The 22,084-nt window shown below is 37.6% G+C and overlaps 1 protein-coding gene and 1 long non-coding RNA gene across 24 annotated transcripts in view; one reads left to right on the top strand and one right to left on the bottom strand.

The window, feature by feature from the left end:
* Positions 1 to 22,084, bottom strand: part of CAMK2D (calcium/calmodulin dependent protein kinase II delta) — a 366,378-nt gene that overhangs the window by 168,334 nt on the left and 175,960 nt on the right. For 22 of the 23 annotated variants that reach the window (XM_073804924.1, XM_073804923.1, XM_073804928.1 and 19 more), the window contains one exon: positions 14,108 to 14,167. In XM_073804924.1, coding sequence (XP_073661025.1) covers positions 14,108 to 14,167 — 60 coding nt within the window. Of the gene's footprint in view, positions 1 to 14,107; positions 14,168 to 20,494; positions 20,532 to 22,084 lie in introns of those variants that run through there. The other variant, XM_073804934.1, reaches the window with a different exon arrangement.
* Positions 5,881 to 16,711, top strand: LOC109548750 (uncharacterized). The gene is made up of 3 exons (XR_002174893.3): positions 5,881 to 6,110; positions 7,868 to 7,989; positions 8,725 to 16,711. It is a non-coding gene; the product is annotated as an uncharacterized lncRNA (long non-coding RNA).

The raw sequence follows: 22,084 nt of genomic DNA, 5'->3' as shown, positions 1-22,084 counted from the left end.
GATTTTAGAATTTAGCCTGAGGAACTAGGGAGCCATGGAAAGATTTTAAGGCAAGGTGGGACAGATCTGATTTGCATCTAAAAACTATCTTTCTCAGAAGCAAAGTGAAGAATGGAGGAGAGGAAAAGTTTATTTGAGCTTGGCCTGTGGTATGTGGGTAAAGAGAAGAGGAGAGACTTAAAAGCCATTAGGGAAGCTGAAGTGAGAGGCGTTGCTCAGCGACTACGTAAGTTGGCAAGGGAAAGAGAGGTGGACTGGATGGCACTAGGTTTCTGGATTAGGCAAGGCTATAAAGTTGAGGCAGGGAACACAAGCAGAGGAGCAGGTCTGGGTGGGGCGGTGGAGCAGGGTTGGAAAACAAGGCCCATTTCATGCATACTATTACCAGTTGGGTACAACATCCAAGCGAACATCCCAGTAGGTAGTGGGAAGTGTGTTTGGAAAGAAATGCTAGACTGTGAAAGATAGGTTTGGGGATAAGCAGCCTATGATTGAGATGCCCTGGGTAGATTTAAGGGATAGGCAAAGGTAGAGGAACTCAGGAAGGAAACTGAGAATGAATTGTTAGAGACAAAGAAGACATCTGAAAAACACCAGCGTTACAAAGCCAAAGCAGGTGACTCACACTTTCAACTTGTAGAGAGGCAGCAAGTAAGACCAGAACCTGAAAGGTTCCACTGAACTTAGTAATAAGGTGATGGGTAATCATGATGAGAGCAGTTCCATTGGAACACATGAGCAGGGGCCTGAATGAGGAGGCTGATGGAATGGAAACAGAGTGCTTCTTTTTCAAAAAGTTTTCAGTGAGAAGGGAACAAGGGGGAATTACTTACATAGCTAAATGTGTGTTAATAACCTTTAAAATGTAGAAGGATGATTACTCGGTATTATCCCCAGAACGGACTCATGTCAACTTCCATGATTTGGGGGCAACATTGTTCCCAGCTCCCTTAAATCTTCTCCTTCAAGATATTCAAATCTGTCCAATACCCTGCATAAAACATTTCACATACAACACGAGCCTCTCTCTTCTCTATGTATCTAATTTGGGCATTTAATTACACGCTCCTTTGAAATGTTGAGTATTTTCATGTGTAAATGTCCCAACTTCCCACACAAGTAGGAAACCCCTTACGTGTCAATGATATTTGGTACCATGTAGGTCATATTCTAGCGCTTTATCTAAATAAAAATGTCATGCAGCTGCACAGAGAGCTTTCGTGGCTTTAACCAGAGGAGGAAGTGAAGAACAGAAGGCTTGTGTAGTGGAAACGTGAACTTTGGAATCAAACAAATGTGTTTGAATCCTGGTTCCCCCCTTCATAAAATAAGTAACTTCAGGCAAATTAATCAATCTCTTTGAGACTCCGCTTCTTCATCTGTGCAGAGCACATAGTAGGTGCTCAATATTTATTAGAGCCATTCAAACAATGGAGGTAATACTAATATCTGCAAAGTACTTGTTGGAAAAATTAAATAAGATAATTATGGTAAGTGTTTAGACACAATAGGTTTCAGGTTACTGCTATGTAAGAATCCTTCTTAATGATTTCATTCTCTAGACCTAGTATGGAAAAGAAAGAAGACAGGGAGTCTAGTGATCTACCAGAGTTGAATAAAAGGTTCCTGGCCCAAAGCTTTACTGGGGATTTAGCTCTTTGTAAAATCATCTCTAGAAAAATGCTTCTTCTAAATTGTGGTCCCTGAAAACCTGTATCAGAATCATTTGGTGCTTGACGTAACCAATAAGTAAATAAACCCAAAAATCGAGCAAGTAAGTAAATAGCAGAGTCCAAGAGCCCACTCCAGGTCAATCTGTGATGCTGAATCCTACAAATATGCATTTTTATCAAAGGAATCTTATGCAAATGAAGGTCTCAGAACCACCCGCTGGCAGTCCACCTGATTGTACTGTGTTCCAACACCACCAGGAAACAAGTTCAGTTTTGTGTATTTGAATTATTCATTAGGATTCCTAATAGGGCTCTGTAGAGCTCTACAGAGTTACTTTTATCTCAAAGAAGCCATAATCTTCAAGTGGGCTGGGAAGTAGAAAGGTAGATGAGAGGAATACGGAACTACTGGCTTCAGAGTTGTAGAAAATCAAAAAGCATCTGGCCACTATCAGAACCTCCACTCCCCTCCACTCTCCCACCTCTCACCGTCAGCACACACACAAATGCCATCAAAAGCAGACAACTGAACAGCTCAGGCTGAATTAAACCCGAACTGATACCAAAGTACCTACTCAGAAGGGAACTTCCCTCAGAATCCCCACAATCTCTCCAGGTCAGGTGTGGCAGGGGAAGTGAGGCTACTTATCTTTCTCTTTTGTGCAGTGTTCACCATTCAGCCTAAAGATTTATTTTCTTTTCCATAAAGAGGTTGTGAAACCATAGGTTTCTCTTCCTCACCTGTCTTTCAGAGCTGGTGAGGATAAGAGAGACCTTCCTTTCACCATAGGGCACTGGAAGATTTCCTAACTCCAGATACAGCTGGAAACCAGATCCCTCTTCCTGACCTCTGATGAAAAGGATCGTGACTTTGGTGGGACTACCCATGGCAGCATAAGAACCTTAATTGGCTGATATAGAATGGAAGATTAGTTTAATAAAATATCACTTATTGGAATATATATTTTCCACTGCCTATTTCTTCAGTCCTTCACTCAGAGAGCTACTAGCCTTTCAGATCCTGAAGTTACCCAGACAGTCACTAATATAACCATTTGAATATCATGTGATATTAAAACACTTTATGGGGCTTCCCTGGTGGCACAGTGGTTGAGAGTCCGCCTGCCAATGTACGGGACGCCCCGGTCTGGGAAGATCCCACATGCCGCGGCACGGCTGGGCCCGTGAGTCATGGCCCCTCAGCCTGCGCGTCCAGAGCCTGTGCTCTGCAGCGGGAGAGGCCACAACAGTGAGAGGCCCGCGTAAGGCAAAAAAAAAAAACAAAAAAAAAAACACTTTATGAATGATTTTCATACTCTCTCAAGATACTTCTTAAAAAGAATGTTATCTTTAGGAATAAAATGCTGTCAAGAGTCTCAAATAATAGTAGAAAAATACTAAGGCAGTAAATTTGCCATTGGCAACTTAATAAAATCATGATATAATTTGTGCTGGGCTAAGTAATGACCCACTCATGGTGATCATTAAAGTCCTCAATTTGCAAAATGAACATAGGAGTAAAGGTGAAAATATATCTGTGAAATGAGATACTACAACTTAAAATTAAGAACAAGAAATCACTATATATATATATATATATATATATATATATATGTAAATAATAAGTTATATACAGTTGACCCTTGAACTTGACCCCTTGAACGGGGGTAAGGGATGCTGACCCTTCATGCAGTCAAAATTTTGTGTATAACTTTACAGTTGGCCCTCCATATCTGTGGTTCCACATCTGCACAGTCAAGCAACCTCAGATCGTGTAGTACTGTAGTACATATTTATCAAAAAAAGTATATCTATAAGAGGACCAGCACAGCTCAAACCCAAGTTGTTCAAGGGTCAACTGTGTATATACATACACACACACACAGAGCAGGAATTATCTCTATGTTATGTAACTCAGGGACTAGTAATTAATCAAAACATCAAATAAATTCACAAAAGTGAAAATCTTTCTCAGTAGACTAGTTACATTTCTTCAGTTTATATGTATTCAAATATCTGCTAAAAATTGTGATGTTTCAATGGAAATGAATAATTTTGTCTTCCAGGACATCAGAGGCAAACAGGATAGAAAAGCCAAACAAGGACAAAAGCCTTAGTGTGGAGAGACAGAGCAGGGGACAATGTGGAGAGTTGGAAAAATGGAAGGTCAAGGCCAGAGCCAGTTATCACAGGTTCAGGTCACAAATAGGGCTATCTGCAAAGTCATGTCCAGGGGCTCATAAGCCCAGACTTCAAGTGTGTAGACTTGGGTCCAGGGCCCAGGAAGAGCAAGTCAAAAACCAGGAACCATGTCAGCTCTATCAATCACCTGCAGTAGGACAGGGTCTGGGAACTGTGTTGATGGTCTTCTGAGGCCAGGGAATTCTGATGAGCTGTCGACACACGGAGAAAAATTGTTGACCATTGATGGCAGCTTGCACTGCCCATCTTGATGACCTGCTGGAATGACTCTGTGCCTAGGTGCGGTTTGCTTATTTCCCTCACCAGGGGAAATTTCTCCTACACCTGAATGGCCAACATGTTCAGGGTGGCATCACCCTCCCTCTTTGAGAAACATCAGACACTTCATCAGTGCTCATATTACAGCGCCCCATTTGATTAACCTAGCAGAGTACTGAAGGGGATCCAGGTCAGCTTTACAAGTGCAAATAGGTCCAAAGGAGAGACGGGATTTCCTCATGAGATCTTTGCAACTGAAGGTGAATATAATATGGTCTCTTCTGTACTCTCAGAGAAACTGTCCTCTATTATATCAAAATTAGTTCATTATACCCATTACTGTCAGAATGGTTTTCTATTATTAAGAAAGGCAAGGGCTTCCCTGGTGGCGCAGTGGTTGAGAGTCCGCCTGTCGACGCAGGGGACACGGGTTCGTTCCCTGGTCCAGGAAGATCCCACATGCCGCGGAGCGGCTGGGCCCGTGAGCCATGGCCACTGGGCCTGCGTGTCCGGAGCCTGTGCTCCTCAATGGGAGAGGCCACAAGAGTAAGAGGCCCACGTACCACAAAAAAAAAAAAAAAAAAAGAAAGGCAAGCTCTCAACTGAGACCATTCTACCTGTCATTTTATAAGAGGTACAGCCCCTAGTAGACTAAGAGTATTTTGGGAAGGATGGGGGAAAGATTAGATTCAAAAAGAAAAACACCTCAAAAATATTAGAATAAACAGAAAAAATAACATCCTGTCAGATTCACAGCTTAGAGGGCACCAAATCTGCCAAATGAGGACAAAACTGGCCTAGGTTATATATAATCCAAAAGTATGAGAAAAAGTCAGGGTCAAAATTGTTCAGAAATAGCACTGTGTGTGTAAATTCAGAGGTAATCTGAAACAGATGATCAACTGTCAAGTAAAGTAAAAAAGAATACAGGTAAGCTTTGAGTGATGTCAGCTCTTAACCAAACCTAACATTAACAGGTTACCTAGGTGTGGTAGTTGGCTGATGAGGTGGAAATCCGTGAACAGCAACTATCTAGAACCTCACTGCAGGGCAAGAAATCCAGTCAAGGGTCAACTAGGAGCACAGGTAACAGCAAGATCAACAGCCAGACTGAAAGGAAACTGAGCAGCAGTGTTGAGGCTTTTCATATCATGTTAGACCTAGAATCCGGAACAGCACTAAATCAGAAACCAGAGTTGAAATGAAACTGTTTTCCAGAATTAGAGGAATTCAGAAATGGAAAGCCACACAGGTCTTTACTGCACCCAGATATTTTAGCTTCTGTCCTCCGAGACTCAGAATATACGAGGTGGCCAGGGAATCAAGATGAAGCTGTTTCCCAGGCCCAGGAGAGAAAGCATTAGGGAGTCCAGCAGATATCTGAGGTCCAAATAACCCACCAAGGAAGGTCTCCTAGACGCTAGCATAGGGCTTTAGCAAACTATGGCCCACAGATCAAATCCAGCTCAATACCTACTTTAGAATGGTCTGTAAACTGAGAACAGGCTTAAAAAAAAAAAAATTAAAATGGTTGTAAAAAACTCAAAAGAAGAATATTTTATGACATATAAAAAATAAATTTCAGATTTCAGTGTCTGTAAATAAAGTTTTATTGGAACACAGTCACACCTACTCAGTTATGAAGGATCTCTGGCTACTTCGAACTACAATGGCAAAGTTGAATAGTTAGGATGAGAGAAGGCATGGCTAGCAAAGTCTAAAATACTTCCTGTTGGGTGCTTTATAGGAAAAGCTTGCCAATCCTTGTGCAGGGCAGGGCTCCCAGAGGCCTTCAAAGGAATCACTGAGGACAGGACAAGCCTATTAAAGAAGCAAGAGTGAGAGAGACAACCAACCCTCTTTCTTTACTCATCAGTTTGGCAATTTCATCGGACAAGTAGGCTTTTGCTTTGAAGAGTGGAGTAGTCAAATTCAGGGCTCTCCCATAAATGTCTAAGAATGAGGATCACCAACCAGGTAAGTGGGTGATCTGGCAAGGGGGGGAAACTGGTGACTTCTATCGATAGTACAGTTCTGCTTCCTGGGGTATAGTTAGAATGCTCCCCAGGAAAATGGGGAAGCAGCTAGCAGTTTTAGGTGTCTGCCAGGTAAAAGAAACAGTGAGACCCTGACACTCCCAACAAGGATGCCTGAGAATCTACAAGCTGCATGGGAAATATATCAAACAACACCAAGAGGGGTGTGGGTCAAGATTCCTGCAGGATGGGGAATTTCAGACTAAGTGATAGGGGATTATTCAGGAAGACCAGACAGTAAAAAGAGGTATGCTGCCATATGGTGTGTTGACCTGCCCAACCAGACAGAAACCTTAAGTTTGCTCTCTGGTTTTACAGTCTTTGTTTAGGTGTGGGCTTGCCCTAAGCCACTGATACTATTTCATAAATTAAAATTTATGTTTTTCTTCTACTTATATTAATAGAAGTGTGTTCCCCTTCAGATGATCTAAATTTAACTTAAAAATATATCCACCCATGCATTCTTTAATCCCTGCAACATTTATTTATTGAGCACAGACTTTATGTCAGAGGCTATTTTAGGTACAAAGGATATAACAGTTAACAAGCAAAGTCCCTGCCTTCCTGGGGTTTTATATGCTAGTGGGTAGAAAATAATCAAAACAACAACTAAGCATACAGTGTCATGGTAAGTGCTAGACAAAAAAGTAAAGCAAGGAAGGAAGGCAGGGAGTGTGCTGCGGGCATGAGAGCTGGCAGGGGACGCCTCCGGATGAGGCAATGGGTGAGCAGAGAGGCCTGAGGGAAGCAGCCTACAGAACTGCTGGGGCAGAAGCAGCACCCTCAGAGGGAACACAGGGCACAGCTGAGGAACACAGGGCACAGCTGAGGAACCCAAGGAGCCCAGAGGGTCTGGAGCAGAGCAAGTATTGGGGAGAGAAGTGGAGCTGATCTAAGATCAGGAAGATAAAGTGGCTGGTGATCCCTGTGTAGGGTCTCAGGCCATCGTGAGGACTCTAGGGCTTGTCTTCTAACTAGAAAGCCACTGAGCAGTTTCTGAGCAGAGGAGAGACATGGTCAGACGCACAGCAGCCAGAGTAATCTTGTTAAAATTCACTATTGAAACATTGAAATGTTCTCAAATTAAAAACAAATAACTACGAAACAACATTCCCTTTAGTCTCAAAAAACAAACAATTAAATAACACTGTCTAGTTTATGGGAAGACCTCAGGAGAGAGTTTCATTTGTTTTTCCCTTTTATTGGGAGATGCTCTGCAACTGCTACATCATAGTAATGCATCACTGATTCAGATTAATTGGGGACAAGACCCGTCAAAATTAGTTAAAAGGCGGAATTATTCTATTTTATTTAAATAAATTTCATTACCTTTTGGCACGTGAAGTAAGGAATCAGGCTTGCCAAGGTTACCTAATAAAACTTGAGCATTGAGTTTTAATGAGCAGATTTTTAAAGGCTTGTAATTAGCATATGCCAGCACCAGTCTCCGCTAGGTTGGCTTCTGCCTACAGTGCAATTTCTCTGCTTCCCTTTAGATACTTCCAAATTGTTTCAAAAGCAGTTTATTCTCTTCGCTAGATGCATATCTAAAATCTTGTTTATTTTCTTAACAAATTCTTTGGGGAGGGATTAATAATGTAAAGATACAAATAGGCATAAATAAATGTGAGGTTAGCTTAGTTCCTGTCTAAGGGTTTAATTCTCAAGTGAACTGGGTGGTGTTTCTCCCTTCCACAGACTACATCCCCAACTCAAAATGCATGCTTTATGAAGATGAGAGTTGAGGTGGAGAGAACTGTGCAGATCTTTTTATATGAACTACAAGGTCATTAAGACTAACATGAGAATCACATTTAAGAGTAAGAGGTCATTTCCCTATATTTCTTCAAAATAAGTTTCGTTTTGTTTTAATATGAAATCTATGGTCCAAAGGTCCATATTTAGGCTTTATTGATCTCTGTAAGTACTCCAAACTATATGAAAAATTTGATGTCAATATGCAATTTTGTGAAGAGAGAGAATCTATAGCCTATAAAAGTTTATCTGAAGGAGGCTGAATGGTAAGAATCGCTGTTCTAAGTGATTCACAACGACGATAAAATTATTTCACTGAAGAATGATTTCCTTTTTACCTCCATCTGACTCTTGGGAGGCATTCTCCTACTTTACTTAAATATTGACTTACATAGTTTCCACTACGTTTTAAATGAAAAATGTTTCATTATATAAAGATCCTTTTTGAACAACTTAGAAAAAAACAAAATTCTAATCTGTGTTTCTTCTTAATTATGGTTGACATTTAAACTAGTTCTTTATTTTTCTACTTTTTTGTTAAAAGGGAGTCTTTTACAAACTTTTGCTCACAGGATAGTCTATGCAAGTGTCATTGCCTACTTGTCCTTCATTTAAGGGGACACACTGACTCATTATTTTAATGTAAGGAAATTGCATGGATCCAGCAAGTAAAGGCTGGCTATCTGTCTTACTGTTATTGTTGTCACTCTTACCTTAAATCAGAGTTTTTCAATCTCAGCACTATTAACTTGTTGGACCAAATAATTCATTATTGTGAGGAGCTGTCTTTTGCATTGTAGGACGTTTAGCAGCATCTGTGGCCTCCACTCAACGGATGCCAGATGGGCACCCTCGGTTGTGACAACAAAACACACACTGCTAAATTGCCCCAGAAGAAAGAGACAGTGAAGGTGACAAAATCACCCCAGGTTGAAATTCAGTGATTATAAATCATTGATTCTTTGGCTTTCTGGGTAGGGGAAAATGGCCTTATCTTATTTCTCTTGTCCATATTATGAATGTATTATTAGAAAAGTGACCAGGAGATGTAATTTAATTTTGAAAGGCAGATTTATATACGGAATATCAAAAGAAAAGGTCACTGGAATAATCTACACATATGAGAATGACATTTGAAAACCATGTTTCATCAGAGTTCTTCTGTTGGAAAGTTCCTAACAAATAAATTTAAGTATATAATTGGAATTACCAGCTTTTAAGTGAGAAATTGGGGAATGGCAATTGGCTGAAGAAAACATCTGATCTTCAATATTAAAACTTAATTATAGCTCCAATAAAATTAAGCCTGTTAATAAAACATAGTCTTGGTACTTATAAGAGTAAAAGTTGATGTAAGTCTGCCTAAAATCAACACAGTTGAACTATTATTGTTAAAAGTGAAAAAAAGTCAATATTGCTTTTTTGTACAATTCCAAATATTTCGTCCCCAAAATATAGTTTCCTTTTATTTATCTAGAAAAAATTTACCTATTTTATATAAAAATGTATCTTAAAGTACACTGAAAATAAAAATAATCTAAGAAAATTATTGTTATTATAGCTCTTAAAAAAAAAAAGCGTTTCATGCTCTTTACAAGTAGGCACTTGTCATCATTTGTCTTTGGCACCCTTCACAATCCTCATACTGTTACATGTGTTTATCCACTCTCACTATCCCCACGTGTCTCCAAAATACGTATTCACATTCTGTAGAGTTCTATGTCGTGTCCCACATGTAAGTCAGATAAGATAAATGCAAATTAAAGTAATTAAGGTACTGAGTCAGAAAAGATACATGTTTGGCTAAGGCACGAGAGACTAGTGAGAAGTGAGCCTTACTCTGGTTGAGAGACCATGGGAGAAAGAACACCCTAGAAATGCTAAACCACAGTTAGGTGATGGAGTTTGCGCAGAGACTATCTTGCATGTTCAGAAGACACTTTGAGCAGAATCTGACTATCTAGACTTCCTCTATGTAAACAAGGACCCAAAACCAAGAGTCTAGCTGCCGTCAAGTACTGGTCTAGGAGGGATGATCATAATGACTGCCAACCACTTCCATCCTGAAGAGGAATGTCCAAGTAGTTAGAGACTTACACTTTCTGGCAAAAAGTGAATGATCAGGGTTTTAGGTGGTGTTGTTTGCTTTTTCTATTTTTCTTTTTGTCCATGGTCCCCCAAAAGAGATATTTTCCAATCTTTAAAAAAAATTTCATGTTCTCATATTCAACTAAATTTCTAATTTCTTCCAACTTTCTTTTCTTGTTTTCTCTGTTCTTAAAGGAATCAATATTTCTCTAGTCACTCAAAACAGACACCTCAGAGGAACCTCCTTCTATCCCACTCACCACAATATAACTGCTGTCCAAGATGGTCTGATTCTACCTTCACAATGTAGCCGGTATCTTTGCCCTTTCTGCCTTCTCTGCTCCCATTACCATAGTCTACGAACTCATCACGTCTTATACATAAATTAATTCAAAAGACTTTTAAATGCTTTTTCAACACCAGTTTCTCCTGACTCTGAACAATTATGCTTATTATTACCAAATTTGTCTTTCGGGGAAACTGATATAATCATGTGTGTCAACTAAATTAATCTTTAATAATTTCCTATTTCTACAGATTAGCGATAAAATTCCTTGACACAGAAAGTCAAGACTCTCCACTATTACTCCCAATCCAACTTGATGGCCAATACACAAATTATACTCCAATCACTCCAGATTTTCTATCATTCTTCAAGTGTGACAAGGACGTTTATATCTGATCTTTCCTTTTGATGTTCTTTCCATAATGCTATCGAGTCCAATCCATACTCCTTTATGGCAAAATTCTGTTCATTACCCAACGTATTTCAGTTAAACTTCTTGGTTTATTCCTTAGTACTCTTATGGCACTCAGTAAGAGTTTCATTATAGGATGTAACCACTTTGTATTTTAGTTTCATACATCACAATCTGCCCTCCTAAACTGTAAACTCCTTGTGGTTAAGGACTATGTCTCATTCATCTCCGTAGTCTTTCAGTATTTTAACTGCAACAGAGTTAGCACTGTTCAACTCAATCAGTGCTTAATGCTAATCATTGGAAATCACAAATTATATATTTTATTTTGCTCATCTTGTTTCATTTTATGTGTATCCAAACTGGCATAACATTTTAATTCTAAAATCAAATGTTGATGTAAAAAACTCATGTAATGATTAAGAAATTAGAAGAAAAAATAATGGATAGGAAGAAATTAAATCAGTATCTTTTAATAATATTTTTAAGTTATTTTCAGAGCTAATCAAAATATAAAATACTGTTTCACCCCTTTGATTTTAAAGTAAGAGTTTTGCTCTTAATACAAAACACTGTCCTTTTTTTTTTTTTTTTTACAAGTAATCCAACCCAAATTCATCTGAATATTCAAAACCACTGACACTCAAGGGAATTATAATTGTGAATATCTCTACAGGGGAACTGTTTACATAATGTAAGATTCCAATTAAATATTTGTAAGTACAATTATTCATTTTCTGAACAGAATGAATGAAAGACAAGATTTCCTATACATCAAAATAATGGATTCACAAAAATTACTGCCATCTTCTTTGGAGAGTAATTTTGTAGGCTATAGAAATTTTTCTTCTTATTCTAAGCCTTTGGTTAAAACTCTTACACAATATACCTGTTACTGAAAATTGAAAGTAATCTTTGAACAGTGAACTACTGAACTTCAATAGTGTGAACAAAATCCTACCAAATAATTTTTCTGTCATTTCATAGACAACATATTGTAAATGACCACTGAAATACAAAATGTGAAAAGATATTTTAACAGAAGAATTCAAGTCATATTACTGTATATATCTATTTCCTTTCCTTCAACAGTCCATTAGCATTTTAAACAAAATAATCAACAAAATTAACATATCAAACAGTAACCTGACACAATCATCACTCCATGGCAAGTTCGTCAGAGATGAGGTTGTTTTTGTTAAGCAGATGCACTATAAATCAAATTCAAAGAGCAAACGCTTCTACCTTTGGAGCATTTTTAAAGAAAACAAATGCCTATTTTCAAACTTAAAAATAATGAGAATATAGCACTACCTTTCCTAAAGTGACAATTTTTCTATCAAACTAAACCACAGCAAGCATTATAAAATGCTAGAAATAAGTGTTATAATTGAACTCTAAATTGCACTTCCAAAAGTAATCTCCAAACTCTAAATTGGTATTCCTAAATATACTCTATTAAAATAAGTTATGAGCATTGGTTGTTTAAAATACACATGCCCACCTGAGGGTTCATCTGATCTTAGAAACCATCATCCCATAAATGTCCTGTCCTGATTCTTTTTCTACAATTTAAAGAATAGCTTTTACATTTTGTCTTGTCGGGGCTTCCCTGGTGGCGCAGTGGTTAAGAATCCACCTGCCAATGCAGGGGACATGGGTTCGAGCCCTGGTCCAGGAAGATCCCACATGCTGCAGAGCAACTAAGCCTGTGCACCACAACTACTGAGCCTGCGCTCTAGAGCCCGCAAGCCACAACTACTGAAGCCCACACACCTAGAGCCCACGATCCACAACAAGAGAAGCCACCAAAGTGAGAACCCTGCACACTACAACAAAGAGTAGCCCCCACTCACCACAACTAGAGAAAGCCCGCGCACAGCAATGAAGACCCAACACAGCCAAAAATAAATAAAATAAATTTATATAAAAAAAATTGAGTTTCATAGAAGGATCCTGATTAAAAACAAAACGAACAAGCAAAAAAAAACTCCCCTTCATAAGAATAACAAGTTCAGTAAACTAAGATTGCATTTTATCTTAAACCTGAGCAAGGAAAGCACTCTTTGAACTATAGTGGGTCATTATTGTATAATTTCTCTTTAGCCAATATTATGGGCTGAATTGTGTCCCTCCAAAATTCATGTTGAAATCCTAACTCCCAGTACCTCAGCGTGGGACTATATTTGGAGCTAGGGTCTTTAAAAGAGTAGTTAAGTTAAAATGAGGTCATTAGGATGGACCCTAATCCAATATGATTAGTGCCCTTACACGAAGAAGAAACTAAAAAAGAGACGTCATACAGAAGGAAGACCATGTAAAAACACAAGGAAAAGATGGCCACCTACAAGACAAGGAGAGAGGTCTCAGAAGAAACCAACCCTCCCTACACCTTGACCTCAGACTTCTTGTTTCCAGAATTATGAGAAAATACATTTCTCTATTTAAGCTACCCAGTGTGTGGTACTTTGTTATGGCAGCCCTAGGAAAATAATACAGCCAACCAAGAAATGCCATAGACTTTTATCAGGGTAAAATACTTATAAAAAGGTATATTTACATTTCAGAGGTTGTTTTGTTTTCTCTCTAAACCAGAAGGCTCTTATTAGACAGCTGCTAGTTTGTTAATGCATCTGATTTACTTGTTAGTGTCTATTTAAGTAACCCACAAAATGCAGGATACTAAAAACTTCAAGGAAGGAATAGACACTGAATGGCCCTATACATAAAAATAGAGAAATATAAACCTTCTCAATGAATGATTTTGCTAATTCTACTGCATGATTACTCCCTCTCATACCGTGCATGTCAGAAATACTTTGGCTGACAGCAGAACTGACAAGAGGTGGGATGGTTACATTTTTTGAAAATAAAACTATTGTCACAGAATATAGCTTCTTCTTTCCTTTGTTTCTTTCTTGCATTTGTTTTGTATTCATCAATATTTTTCAGTTTTGAACATTATCATGCCATTATATTCATGAGGGATAATATTCTAAAACAATTTTACTAGTTTCTTGAATAGTATCAATGATTATGAGGTAAACATTTTACAGGATAGGTGAAAAGTAACTTAGGTGACTAATATAATGGCCTAAGTTCTGTCCCTCTGTACTTCAGTAGCAGCAGCTGAACAATCCTTAAAGATACATAAAACCACTATTCAACTAGTAATAGCTTATATTATTTTTAAAGTGTTTGTATGAAAGAACTGCTACCTTCTGAAAAACTTTTTAAAAACTTTGAAGAAACAAATGTAACAAGATCAAAAGTTAGGAACCTATTTGTTAATTGCAAATATTCTAGTTTATTAAATTAATATTTTTTAAATTACGGTAAAATTACATGATGCAAAATTTTAGTTACTAATTAAAATATACTGAAAACATTTCCTTACCAATATTGGGGTGCTTCAAAAGACGGCAGATTCTAGCTTCCCTTTCCAGTTTCTGATGATCTATTAAAAAAAAATAGAAAAATAAATCACAGCATTTAGCAAAAGAGATTAAATGACAATAAACAGCATATCAAAATGACATAAAGCCTTCACATTTACTTATCCTTTGGTTTCTTTTTTTTAAAAAAAAGTCATCATTTGAATTTGGAATTAGGTGAACACAATAGTTCAACAATATAATTATTTTTTATTGGCTTGAAGCTCGATAGAATGAGGTATAAAACAAAGCTGAATTTAGACTTTTGCTGGGGAAAACAGTAAAAATGGCACAAAACAATAGTATTCTTTCTTATCCCTACCCTAGGTATATACTGTTACAACAACTTAAATATGCCAATATAGACATACATATTTAAGCAAAGGATACCTATCTGGCAAGTGGAATGCCAATGGAACCAGTGCTAAATAGGGTTAATCCCAGTTTATCCCTAACAACAAAGTGTTCCCTGTCCAGTCATATTTTCTATCAAATACTCTTCCCACAATTTTTAATCCAACTTCCTAGACGTATTATGCTTTTCCATATACCAAGAACTCCCCAAACACCAAACTGCTTGCTCATCTCCACCCTGCTCTGTTTCCCTAACCATTTCCTTGAAGGGGCACAGACTACTGTAAACTTGCATTTAAAAAACCATCTGATACTCTTCTTGGTTTCTTTGTAGTAGTTCATATGCACATAATTATAACCAAAATCACTAGCCAAAACACAAAATAAATGGCAGAGAGAGGCAAGAACACCACAGAAATATACGTTGCCAATAAGAACAGTACTGTAGAGTGTGGTCCTTATTGAAAGCCTTTACATAGAGGAAATGATTTAAACCTTACAATAGCCCTCTAAGATAGGCAATGTTATTATCCCTACTTTACAAGTACAAAAACTAAGGCAGAGAGAGGTTAAGATTATAATATTCATAAGTGGCATCTACCAAATCTGCTCTCATTAACTAGTGTCATAAAACTGCCTTAAGAGAATGAGGGGGGCACCTACCTAACCACCCACACAGTTTATGCCAATGGTCCTCAAACTCTGTGGTCTCAGAACCCCTTAACACTCTTAAAAATTATCAAGGACCCCCCCCGAAGCTTTTGTTTATGTGGATTAGATCTATTAATGTTTACTTTACTTTATTAGAAATAAAATCGAGGCAAACTTTAAACATATATTCATAAATTCACTTAAAAACAATAATGAAGCCATTACATTAACATAAGTGACTGCATTTAACTTTTAAACTTTTATTTGGAAATAACTGATACTTACAGAAAATTTAAAGAATAAGACTAGTACAACATGCACCCCAATATTCATTGCAGCACTATTTACAATAGCCAGGACATGGAAGCAAACTAAATGTCCATCAACAGAGGAATGGATAAAGAAGATGTGGCACATATATGCAATGGAATATTACTCAGCCATAAAAAGGAGTGAAACTGGGTCATTTGTAGAGATGTGGATGTACCTAGAGAGTGTCATACAGAGTGTAGAGAGTGTCATACAGAGTGAAGTTAAGTCAGAAAGAGAAAAACAAATATCATCTATTAACGCATATATGTGGAATCTAGAAAAATGGTATAAATGATCTTATCTGCAAAGCAGAGATAGAGACACAGATGTAGAGAACAAATGTATGGATACCAAGGAGGGGGGGGAGGAATCGGGAGATTGGGATTGACACATATACATTATTGATACTATGTATAAAATAGGTAACTAATGAGAACACACTGTACAGCACAGGGAACTCTACTTAACGCACTCTGGTGACCTAAATGGGAAGGAAATCCATAAAAGAGGGGATATATATACGTATAACTGATTCATTTTGCTGTACAGTAGAAAGCAACACAACACTGTAAAGCAACTATACTCAAATAAAAATTAATTTTAAAAAAAGCATAGTACAAAAAACACCTGTGTACTGTTTATTCAGACACATTAACATTTACCCATTTTCTACATCATTTACACTCTCCCTCCCTGTATATGTTCGTGTATATGTATATATATATTTATCTAATTGACACACATGTATATATAAATATAAATATTTATACCCAAAATAATTTTTAATGAACCAGTTGAAGGCAAGTTATGAACATCAAGGTCCTTTACCCCTAAAATTTCAGTGTGTATTACTAAGAATTGTGATATTCTCTTACAATCATAGTACAGTTATCAACTTCAGCAAATTTAACATTAAGACAATAAGTTACCATCAACACTCCAATTTTCTCAATTTAACCAGGTGATGACCTTTATAGCATTTTTCTCCTTTTAATGCAGGATCCAGTCTAGGGTCAGATACAGCATTTAGCTGTCATTTCTCTTTAGCTCCTTTAATCTGGAATATTTCCACAGTTTCCCTTTGCCTTTTATGACCTGACATTTTTGAAGAATACCATCATGTCTATTTTTTTAAGAGAATATTTCTCATTTTGGTGTTGTCAAATGTTTACTCATGATTTGATTGAGGCTATGTGTTTGCAGCTACAACATATGTTCTCAACTATGTGTTCTCAGCTAGAACATTATCCTTCTAGGCTATCACATCTGGAGATACACATTGTCCAACTGCTCCTCAAAAGAGACGATAACTTGGATCACAGGTCAAGGTGCTGTTGAATTTCTTTGCTAAATAATTATCTTTTTAATTTTCCTTTATAACTAACAAGTATGTGGGAAGACATTTTAAGACCATGAAAACATCCTGCTCTTCATAAAAATTTCCCCCTAGATTTAGCATCAGTGATGATTCTTGCCTGAACCAGTCTTTACTATGATGGCAGCAAAATGCTGATTTTCCAGCACAGTAACGTATTTTTCATGAAAAATACTATATTCCCCTCTCCCCTCCAAAAAAAGTGAGAAGAGTGGCACTGTTAAATTTTTCCAGTCTCTTTGATGTCTGGTTTAACAGACAACATATGTATTCCCATGTCTGCTTCTATATTCAATATGCTGCAATATGTTGTGTGTATGAAGAGAATCTGACTCACAAGGTTATATAGTTGGACAAAGAAGTGTCGTAATAGCTTTTTCAGATAATTGTAGATGTTATTCTTTAATATTATACCCAAACTCCATGAATGGTAGTTTCTTAAAGGTTAGTTGCAATGTGAAACCTGAAACCTTATCAATAAACTTTATGAATCATATCAATGAAGTTATAAACTTTAAATCAAATTTATTTTCAACACTGGATATTGTCCAATATAATAAAATTTTACCCTGCTACATTAAAATCCATTGTTCTTTCTTGCACTTTGAGTCTTTTACTCAGGCATAATTTTAAAATATGATGCACTGGTCATCTGGAAAATATTGGTTCAGTATGTTATATAGCTTTTGCTGACACATTTCATTACACACTATCAGAAAAGTAACAACTGTTAATATCACCATTAATCTCATCAGAAAATTCTTTAAATTTGGGAATGAGTGTAGTTCTCACGGGCAGATACAAGTTTTCCAAAATTTTAATTTTTGTTTGAAAGCTTGAACTGTGTTATTGGCAATAAATGCTATCCGTTGTTTTCCTTGAAGTGATAGGCTCCCTCTGTTCATTTTTGAGAAAATGTCTGTCGAAAACCTAAATCTGAATAATCATAGCTAGCTGTTCAGTTGTTATTTCAAATAAAAATGGTGTTCCATGAAGAAACAGCTAATTCAGCTCCCAACTCAAACAACTGTGCAGGGGTTTTTCCTTGAGATAATCATTGTACTTCAATATGGAATAGAGGTGCTTTATGCATTCTTCCCACTGAGTCATGCAGAATGTTCCAGAGATGTGTGATGGAAGGTCAAGAATAACAGTAATAATTTTAATTGGTTCATCAAGGACAATTTTAAGTGAAATGAAGTTTTTTTTTTTTTTTTGGTCTATGAGTGCATGTTGTTGAAAAATAAGAGTCCAATAGTATAGTTTGATGTCACTGCCTTGATTCATGCAAAGGCCTCGGCAATTTTATGCACTATTTCTTTTGTGTAATATGTATACATGTCAACGCATACCAAAAAAAGGGCAGATAATGTCTTAGCTTTATTATGAAAATAGTTTTGACCTTGTAGATCCCCTAAGAGGGTTTTGGAGACTCCTGGGTCTGTGGGCCACACTTTGAGAACCACTGGTATACATTATAAAGAACTATTTCATAATAATACATATTTTTTGACAATTTAGGAAAATATTTTAAACATATATAGTGTTATAGATAGCTCAAAAAGAAATAGTGTTTTAAAGAATCAGCATAGCGTTGGATAGGATCTAACAGTATATCCATTATACCTGGATTACCAAATATAAAGACAGATATTCTCTGGCCTTACCATCTAGAACTACAAGTACTTCAAATAAATATAAATTCTTCAAGCCCCCTATCGTTTTAACAGTCTTCATTCTTTTTTTTTTTAAGAAGTCAAATATTTTAATGGTATCCATGTTTGTTAAATCATTGAGAGTCAGACCCTTTCCTTACACAGTCTGCAAAATATTTTGGAATGACCTCAAATTTCACGGAAGCAAAGCCCTTATAGCTTCCTCATGGGGGCGTGAATTCTTTAAGGGTGGGTGCTGTGTCTTACTCCCTCTGGGAGCCCCAAAGCTTATTCTTTTTTTTTGAAAATCTTTTTTATTTTTATTTTTTTAAATAGATCTTTATTGGAGTATAATTGCTTCACAATACTGTGTCAGTTTCTGTTGTACAAAAAAGTGAATCAGCCATATGCATACATATATCCCCTCCCTCTTGAGCCTCCCTCCCACCCTCCCTATCCCACCTCTCTAGGTCATCCATCGCAAACCACCGAGGTGATCTCCCCGTGCTATGCTGCTGCTTCCCGCTAGCTAACTATTTTACATTTGGTAGTGTATATATGTCGATGCTACTCTCACTTCACCCCAGCTTCCAGTTTCCCCTCCCCATCCTCCAGTCCATTCTCTATGTCTACATCTTTATTCCTGCCCTGCCAACGGTCTTCATTCTTAAGACAAGCTACTTCTAGAATATTGTTATTTAGAAATATACAAATAAACACAAAATGTTAAACCAGGTTTTGCAAATGTATCTAACACCATCTTAAATACTGTAAAGTAGCCTATGTAAAACATATGAAAAATACATGCTTAGAGGAATTATAATTTTCTTATGGAGACGGGAAAATGCAAATACATATGCTAAACCATGTGAGCTATACATCATCTAATACCATATAATCATGTGAAAAAGAAAGAAAATCAAGGCAGCAAAAGACCTTTGGACAATAAGTGAGTGGTATAGTGTCTTAGCTAAAGAGATAAACATAATTATAGAATTTTATATAGCCTATTCTTATGGACTGTGTCTCTGTAAAACTCATATGCTGAACTAACCCCCAGTACCCCAGAATGAGACTGTATTTGGAGATAGGGTCTTTAAAGGGGGTAATTAAGTTAGAATGAGGTCATTAAGGTAGGCCCTGATGCCATACGACTGGTGTCCTTAAAAGAAACAGAGTTAAAGAGTTTAGGACACTGACATGCCAAGAGGGAAGACCATGTGAAGACACAGGGAGAAGATGGCCATCTGCAAGCCAAAGAGAGAGGCCTCAGAGGAAACCAACCCTGCCAACACCTGATCTTGGATTTCTAGCCTCCATAATGTGAGAAAATAAATTTCTGTCATTCGAGCCACCTCACCTGTGGTACTTTGTTATGGCAGCCTCTAGCTAACTAATAGACCTAAGTATTAGTTTTCTATCGCTGTATTAAAAATTACTACAAACTTAGAAGCTTAAAACAATACGTATTTTCAATCTTGCGTTTTCTGTGTGTCAGGAACCTGGGCATATTTTAACTGAGCCCTTTGCTTTAGGGTCTCTCACAAGGCTGCAGTGAAGGTGTCAGGGTTGGGGTCTCATCGAAAGTCTTAACTGGGCAGGATCTGCTTCTGAGCCCACATAGTTGGAGGCAGTATTTAGTTCCTCAAGAGTTGTTGAGCTGAGGGTCTTAGTTCCTGGCTGGCCGCTGGCTTCCTTGCCACGTGCCAACATGGAAACTTGCTTCGTCAAAGCCAACAAGGGAAAGAGAGGGTCTGCTAGCAAAATGGAAGGCCCTATCTCACCTAGCCTAACCCCAGGAAGTGACGGATATCACACTTGCCATATGTGCTTGGTTAGAAGCGAGTCACTAAGCTGGCCCACTTTTAAGGGGCAGTAATTACAGAAGGGCTGGGATAGCAGGAAGCAAGGACCATCGGGGCCATCTTAGCGGGTGTGTGCCGCATCTGACTACGAGGACTGGGGTTCTCATGAGCTTCTCTCTGATACCCAGCTTCACTTACTCTTTCTTCCATACAATCGCATCACTTAGTGATCTCCTATGAAACATAAGGCATTCTGCACTCATCCATCAGGGCATGTTGTGACATCTCAAACATGATGACAGAACTAAAGTCTTCATTAAATGGAAATGCATATTGCTCGGTGTGCTTCACATTCAACATCAAGTTCACGACTTTGGAGGGAGTAGGTAGGTGAGGAGGAGTGATGAAGTGCCTATTATCACCAAAGCGCACTTCTGTATTTATCCTGCTAAAGAGAAAAATTAGTTCTACATTTAAAATTTCCTCTACTTTTAATTCAGTGGGCAAAAAAATCATACACCCTACCTCATCATTCCCAGCACTTACAACTACAATGGTAAGAGGCAAAGACGGATTACAAAAGGCAAGAAAGACATCCATAATACTGTGTATCACCATTTGAAGATTTTCTTTTATTATCCACACCCCCTACAGCTAGTGTAGAACCAGCTTCATTTATAATTTAATATTTATTAAAGTACTCAACCTATAATAGTTTGGCTTTATTCTTCCTTTGAAGCTCAAGTTCACAATGTTATATGAATAAAAGTATAACTCGTCAAGCTGCAATCTTGTCAGGCCTGATAAGGTACATGCTGTTAGCAATATATGGTTGAAGACTTACCGTATCAAAATGCCTTAAGGAAAATATATTATTGTTCAGTTTTGACAAAGAATCAGTGGGGAATAGTATTACCCAGTACAGAGAACTCCGGATTTTAAAAAAGTTTCTGAGAATTTTGAGAAAATGTTATTTCTTTCCAGCTTTAAGGTACTTTTTGATACTTAATAAGATATTTTATTTCAAGTGAGGTAAAAAATGTGAATTTGGACCTAATAAAATAAATCCTTCACTCCTGTTCCAAGTCAAATTTTAATCTTTATGCAAAATAACTCTGATCACAAGTGAAATTAAAGTGCTAGCCTTGAATCACCTTCGAAAAGCAATGAGTACCATTAAAGCTACGTAAAGCAACAACTTATTTATCTGGCAGCCTCAGGGAAGGAGCTTTTATCAGTAAGTAAATTTGAAAAGTAACTACTCCCCCAAATGATAAAGCTTTAAAATGTTAACCTCTTGAGTGTGTGTGTGTTAGGAAGGGGGCGATCTAATAGTTATTGCTTTCTTACATAGATGACAAATAATTTAATGTTTTTGACATGATAGGGTCATCATTATTAGCTTCCATTATTACTCTGCAGTATTTCAGTGAAGCCCTCAGAGGCTGCTGAGGTGTGAAAGCCCACAGGTCGCTGCCTGTGTCCCAATCTGCCCCCGTCCCCGCGTGTGGAATGACCTTGCCAGCATAGGCAATGCCAACGGATGGTTTGGGCAGGGGAGGGGTTTGGCCTTCCGTCATAATTGGTCTCTTACCACCTACCTCTCCCTCCACAACACACACACACACACACGCACACGCACACGCACATTCACACAAACGTGTAAACATACAGCCTAAGGAAGACATGGGTTTGCTACACCCAAGAGGGTTTAACTCTTCTAGCTCCCCCTTCCTACAAACATCCCCACCCCTAAAATCATCTTATATAGAAATTATGGAGGAGTCA

The sequence above is a fragment of the Tursiops truncatus genome, chromosome 5 (genome assembly GCF_011762595.2).
Source record: "Tursiops truncatus isolate mTurTru1 chromosome 5, mTurTru1.mat.Y, whole genome shotgun sequence".
Lineage (NCBI taxonomy): Eukaryota > Metazoa > Chordata > Mammalia > Artiodactyla > Delphinidae > Tursiops > Tursiops truncatus.
This window is presented reverse-complemented; position numbering and strand designations above follow the sequence as displayed.